At 40.2% G+C, this 6141-nt stretch overlaps 1 protein-coding gene across 6 annotated transcripts in view; it reads right to left on the minus strand.

The window, feature by feature from the left end:
- LOC103472465 (CUB and sushi domain-containing protein 3-like) overlaps nt 1-6141 on the minus strand; it is a 389352-nt gene that overhangs the window by 93362 nt on the left and 289849 nt on the right. For all 6 annotated transcript variants that reach the window (XM_017307525.1, XM_017307524.1, XM_017307523.1 and 3 more), the window contains 4 exons: nt 5877-6071; nt 3524-3662; nt 2944-3131; nt 2450-2638 (listed from right to left, as the gene is read on the minus strand). In XM_017307525.1, the coding sequence (XP_017163014.1) occupies nt 2450-2638; nt 2944-3131; nt 3524-3662; nt 5877-6071 (711 nt within the window). The remainder of the gene's footprint in view (nt 1-2449; nt 2639-2943; nt 3132-3523; nt 3663-5876; nt 6072-6141) is intronic.

Genomic DNA, 6141 nt, shown 5'->3' on the forward strand with positions numbered 1-6141 from the left:
AAAAAAAAAACACCTACAACAAACCAAAACTGCTTCAAAGATGGAGAAACTCAAAATAAAAGAGCAAGCAAATGAAAGAGTAAAGAACTTCTTATTCTGAGATGCTGATTATGTAATAACACCAGCTGTAGAAAGTCTTCGGTCACATTCATAATTGCACTTAGATCTGGATTGTAATTGACCAGTTCCAACACATAAGTATGTATTGATTTGAAAATGCCGCAGCTCTGGTTGTATGTTGAGGGTTATTGTACTGCTCAAATGTGATCTTTTGTCACAGTCAACTTCCCCTCAACTCTGACCACCTCGCATTTCCCACAGGAAGATGCATGGTCGTGATGCTCACTCTTAGTTTCTGTTTTTTGTTGTAACATGAGTAAAGGTATAAATAGTTTTTCAAGGCACTATACATTTAATGGTATGCAGGATATTGTGCTCAAAACTATATTCTCAGAGATAAACCACTCCTAGTAACACGGTGGGATTTAAAAGTGTTTCCGAAGCGAAAGAGCCACCAAGCCATAGTATGCAGGCTGCCACTAAAGTGATGCTGCAGTGACGCATCCATCTTTTCCTCCCACCTCTCCTGCACCACTGAGATTGGAAGTGAGCGAGACGGGCGAGGAGAAAGACAGGTTTCTCTCCTCCCCAACCCTCCTCGTGTGCCCCCCAACCCCCACCTCAGGCTTCTGATTTGAGAGAGAAGAGAGAGGAGGTGACAGGCAACACAGGCTCTCGTCAACCTTACCTCAAACCTTCCTGTGTTCTCGGCTCACACAAGAGAGAAGGTGACAGGGCGCACATGGATAAAGAAGCCACAAGCGCATACGCACGCTTAAAGTGCACATTCACGGCTGCGCGCGCACGCCGACGTCTAATCTTTTCTTTAGATTATCGCAGGCAAGGCAACATTCAAAGCATACGCACTTTAAGTAGTGACTTTGCTGTTGAATAACGCATAACTTTTCTCACAAAATACGAGTGGCACACTCATTTTAAAATTGTAAACAAAATTATTTTGCCAAAAAAAAAAAAAAACAATCAAAGCTTCTAGCCAATTTTTTATCATTTATTTCACCAAGCAAGTCATCTTTGAAAACCGGAACAAGTAATTTTTTTTTTTCCTTTGTCAGATTAAAGAGAATATTATCAAATAAACAGCCCTGATTGTAGTTTTTGTGTGCTCCAAAGAAAGCGCGCAGCGTCTTGTCCTTGGCTCCAATGTCAAGGCAAACATTCCCGTTTCACTGCGTGCATCTTGTTTTTCAGTCAAGGGTATCTATGGTGTTTGATTAGTCTCGAAAGGCAGGCAGCTGACAGCAAGACGCCTACGAGTCATATGAGCCTGAGCAGAGCGGCACCAGCATAGAGTATAACACTATCATCATGAGACAGCGATGTTCAGGATGAGAAAAGCAAAGAAGTAATCCTCATCTCGGTCCAAGAATGCGCCTGTTGCTTGCTGCTCAGGTGAAGACAATGAATGATGTGGGCTCTTCTTCTGTTTGGCTAACACAATTAAAGCCAGCGAACGCTCCATCTTGTCTAATACGCCACCAGAAAGTGGTTTGATTGTATTAGTGGCTGCTAAAGCAATCAACAACGTTACCTTGACATCCCAGTGCTCGCAACTAAAACTCGTAAAGCTGGGATTTCTTTTATCTGGGATAGTCACAAGCATACTGCAGAGTTGCACTTGCTTGACAGCTTGACTGGAGAGTAGAGGAAAGAGATGGTCCCTGATTTTAAAGTCTTAGAAGTCAACTTGACAGGCGAGGGTGTGCTGAACAGCTGCAAACCATGAAAGCACAGAGCATGAGCACATCACAGCTGCTGCACATCACAGGAAGACTGCATTTGTTAAAACAGAGCAGAGATGTTGCCTTACAAGGAAATTGTTCAGCCCTGGACACAGCACTGGACAGTATGCCTTCCAAAAGCATTCAGAGCCCTTCTTCACATTTTGGGAAATTACAAATTCAAACCTTTCATGCTTTTTATTGACATCTAATGTGGTGGTTCGACAGAAAGTAGGACATATGAAGTGGCAGAAAAAAATCACGGTTGGTCTTCACCTGTGGGTATTTTACCTTAAGGGTAACAAAATCAATAATTTGCAGTGACCATCACTAAGCTCTGATGCAGTTCTTTGTTTCAAAGCAAATCTGTGAATATAGGCTGAAAAGATGTGTCGACAAGGTGACCTACAAATCCTAGTTAAACAAGTTCTGCCAGAAGGACCAATCAGATTTCCAGTAAACTATTCTAAGAAGATTGTCCAAGGATGATGAAGGGAAAGCATGCATTTGAAGAACATAGATAGCGCTCATAATCTTGGATTTAGATCCTAAACTGAAATCATTTTGGTTAAATTAAGCCTGACTTTTAATTGTAAATGTCTGGTTTCAAACCGTATGTGCCTGAAAAGGTGTGCTTTGGAATGATTTACCATCACAAGTTGGTAAGGGGTGGCTCCACCAGTGGTTCTTTTCGCACACCAGCGGCTCTTCGTGGCTGAGTCTGTAGCCTGAATCACAGCCAAATGAAACTGTGGATCCGATGGAAAAATCTTGTCCATATCGAATACCATTGACAGGAATACCAGGATCAAGGCATGAATAGCTGTCCACTGTAACACCTGAATAAATGTTTTTGTTTTTTTTAAGAAAGAAGGAAAACAAAACAAACAAAATTCAGTTTAGCTGATTTGTTCAAAAAAGCCCACAAACTGTATTTATTTTTCTACAAACATTAACCATAGATGTCCTGATTATACCGGTTAGACAATTGGGTGTATTATTGTCGCATAATGCTTGCTTACTATAAGCATAATCTCCAAAAGTACATTGTGTGTAGGTCACCCTCCCGCCCCCCAAGAACCTGCAGGGACAACATTATTTCCAGTCAGCTCAGGCACACAAAGTGCATTTTTCTCCAACTTACTTTCGTAGAGTATTTTGAAGCCAACGTTGGAGCGGCTGTTATCAGTGGTAAACAGGAGATAAAGGAAGTTGCTGCTGCTAAATAGGAACTGGGGCACCTGGGTGCCATTAAAGGAGCCAACCAGAGGCGATAGGAGGTTCGGCCCGTCATGGATCTCGAGGAAGTCGTAACCCAACTCTGTCTGGAACCTGTAGGAGGACAACATTAGATTGCCCTGACAATTAATTCAACGTCAGGTATGAGTTTATGAAAACTTTCAAGAATAAAATTCTCTAGACTTTCTGTTGTCATATCCACTTATTAAAGGGGTGAAAAATATTAAAAGTAATAGATATTGATTTAAGGGAATGTTTTGTGCACTCTATGCAGATTAGAGCTCAAATAATTGCGCAATATAAAACATATACCGCCGCCTTCTCATAAACAAGCAGCCGCTCATAATTTTACAGCCTATAGCATAAAAGAGATCCCCATTTTCTTTGTAAAACCTCATAAACTTCTCGTTAACGCATGCCTGTCAAAAGCGCTTTGCTCTGAGGGATTTAAGTAATATGCAAAACAAAACAATTTTATGGCTCACCTGTCAAATGTGATCTTGATGGAACGCCCTGGCTCGGCTTCGATCACCCACTCGCAGCTGAGGGAGTCTTTGTAGTAACCGGGCCACCCAGGAGACAGAATGATCCCACTCGGAGCAGAGTAGTGGCCGCCACATGGCGCTGGAAGAGAGGAGGAAGAGGAGGAGGAGAAGAGAGGAAAAATGAGAACACTCAAGCATAATCTGGGTCTACATGTAAGTACAGTCTGATGAGTAATGTATGAGAAGTAGCAACATGCATATTCTGAAAGATTTACATGCATCTTAGATTGGTGAATCATTTCCAGCAGAGGCTGAAAGGCAGGCAAGTCAATTACTGCTTTATGCAATCTTCTTCGAGGCTGGTGCACTGGTTAGCACCAAACCGGCTCTCTGAACATATTTACAGTAACATCACAAGCTACTGAACTGGCTGCAGTTGATTCATCAAGTATGCAACAACTGTGCAGAGTTTGTAAGGATTTTGACTTTTCATCAGCAGTATGGAATTAATTAAGTGTATTGTTCACTTGGATATAAGATCTGCATCCGTTTCATGAACTGTTAGCTAGTTTCGATGGTTCAGTGCCTTATTAGTTGTGTAAAAGATCCCATGTAATGTAATTATTAATGTAATTTGATTCCCTTTTGAGCAAAGAAATCACAATATTTTGCAGAAAAAAGTTTTCCAACTGTAATGAAACTACAAATCTTACACATGACAGTATGAGTTTCATTTCATGTTTCATTTAGTGTGTGCAGATGAGTTGCACACTCTGTGTAATGTAATAGTGCCGCTTATATGTAAAGTGCATTGTGATTTATTCTGAAAAGTTAAATACATAAAAGTTTCTAAAACCATTATCATTATGATAGCTGTGAATAATTTTGAATTACTTCAAAACTGTCTTATTCGGGAATCAGGAAGAGTTCATTTCAATTCAAATGAATATGCTGTAATCCAATAGCAGTGTAGCATGTTAAACATGTTCTTATTAAAGTTTAACTCAATGTGTGAAGCCAATTTATTTAGGTTTGTAAAAATTGAATGAGAAAATTTGCAATGACAAGAATAGCATGAGTCTTTACAACCTGGAGCAATATTGCCAAGACTCATTTATACAAAATGGAAGTTTCTATAAACAGCAGCTACAAGGGACATGTCCTGACTTAATATTGAACAGTGTGCATTTGTATTTAGCTCTCTTTTTTGCTGACTCCCCAGAATAAAGTACAGTATAACCAAACCGCCTCCAGATGTCACTTGATTCATAAAAAAAAAGTTAATCAGTGTGCAGCATATTCTCAGTTAAAATACAGTTGCTGTGTATTATTAATCGAGGCAGCTAAATGAACTATAGGAACTCTGGAGTAATTCCTGAGATCCTTTGCTCAGATGAAAGAATCTGTCAACAGGACAAATATGTGCACAACAAAAATCCAGCTATTCTGATAAAGTGGGGGAAAAAAGCCATACACAACGTCTTGTTTGTAGTTTGCAGTAGGTGACACGGCAAACATGTGGAAGAAGCAGCTCTGGTCAGACGAGATTACTATTGTTTGAACTATATGCTGTATATAGTAGAGAGCTAACATTAAAATCCCCCCCCGAACAACACAATACCTCCCAGCATCATGCTGTGAGGATGCTTATCTTCAGCAGGAGCAGGGAAGCTGGTCGGTGTTGATGACTGAAAGATTAAGCTAAATATAGGCCAATCCTGGAAGAAAATCTGTTGGAGGCTGCATAAAACTTAAGGGTGGGGTGAAGGTTCACCTTGTAGCAAAACAACAATCATAAGCCCAGAGCTAAAGAGGCATCTGCATTATTTAGATCAAAGCATATCTAAAAATATGACCAAGATTTTTGTTTTTTCCTGAGATTAAAAATGGTAATCTCAGGAAGCAATTAAAAAATTATGTTCCACTGCTCATTCAAAGAACATTTAAATATTTTGCAACTCTAAAGCCAATAAAGATCCCCAAAGATGTTTTGGGTTTTAAATCCTTCAAAGAGGTCAGTGGAAAAGTACTGACTCAGGGGACCAGATTGCAAATGGATACCATAACTTAAAAGCCATGTATCCTTTTCCTTCTACTTCACAATTAAGTGCTCGTTTGTGCTGATCTTTCACTCAAGAGTTTGGTCAATTTTAATGTGTCAGATAATGGAAAAAGTTCACAGGGTATGAAGGCGTTTGCGAGCTATAGGAACTGACACTCCTCATGTAACTTCCTTCTGTTTTATGCTTCTTTTCGACAGCAAAGAAGTATAGGGAAGTAGTGCATAATGATATCTTGGATGACATAGTGGTCCTTATATAATAGCTTAGCCAGCAATCTTGCCGTTATTTACCTTCGCATTTAGGAATGGGCCCACTCCACATGACTTTTCCCCGTTCTAGCTGACAGGAGATGGTCTCGGTTCCCTGGGTTTTAATGAAACCGTCCTCACACACCACAGAGATGGAGCTGCCGAGCTGGAAGCTGTCTCCAAAGCGACGAGCGTTGATGGGAATACCAGGATCCGGACACTCATTGTGGCCAAACGCTGTAAATGTACATTTAAAAAAAATCATAATTACAAGAAGACATGTATACAATATTTTTGAGATTAGAAA

Source organism: Poecilia reticulata, linkage group LG11 (assembly GCF_000633615.1).
Source record: "Poecilia reticulata strain Guanapo linkage group LG11, Guppy_female_1.0+MT, whole genome shotgun sequence".
Classification (NCBI taxonomy): Eukaryota; Metazoa; Chordata; class Actinopteri; order Cyprinodontiformes; family Poeciliidae; genus Poecilia; species Poecilia reticulata.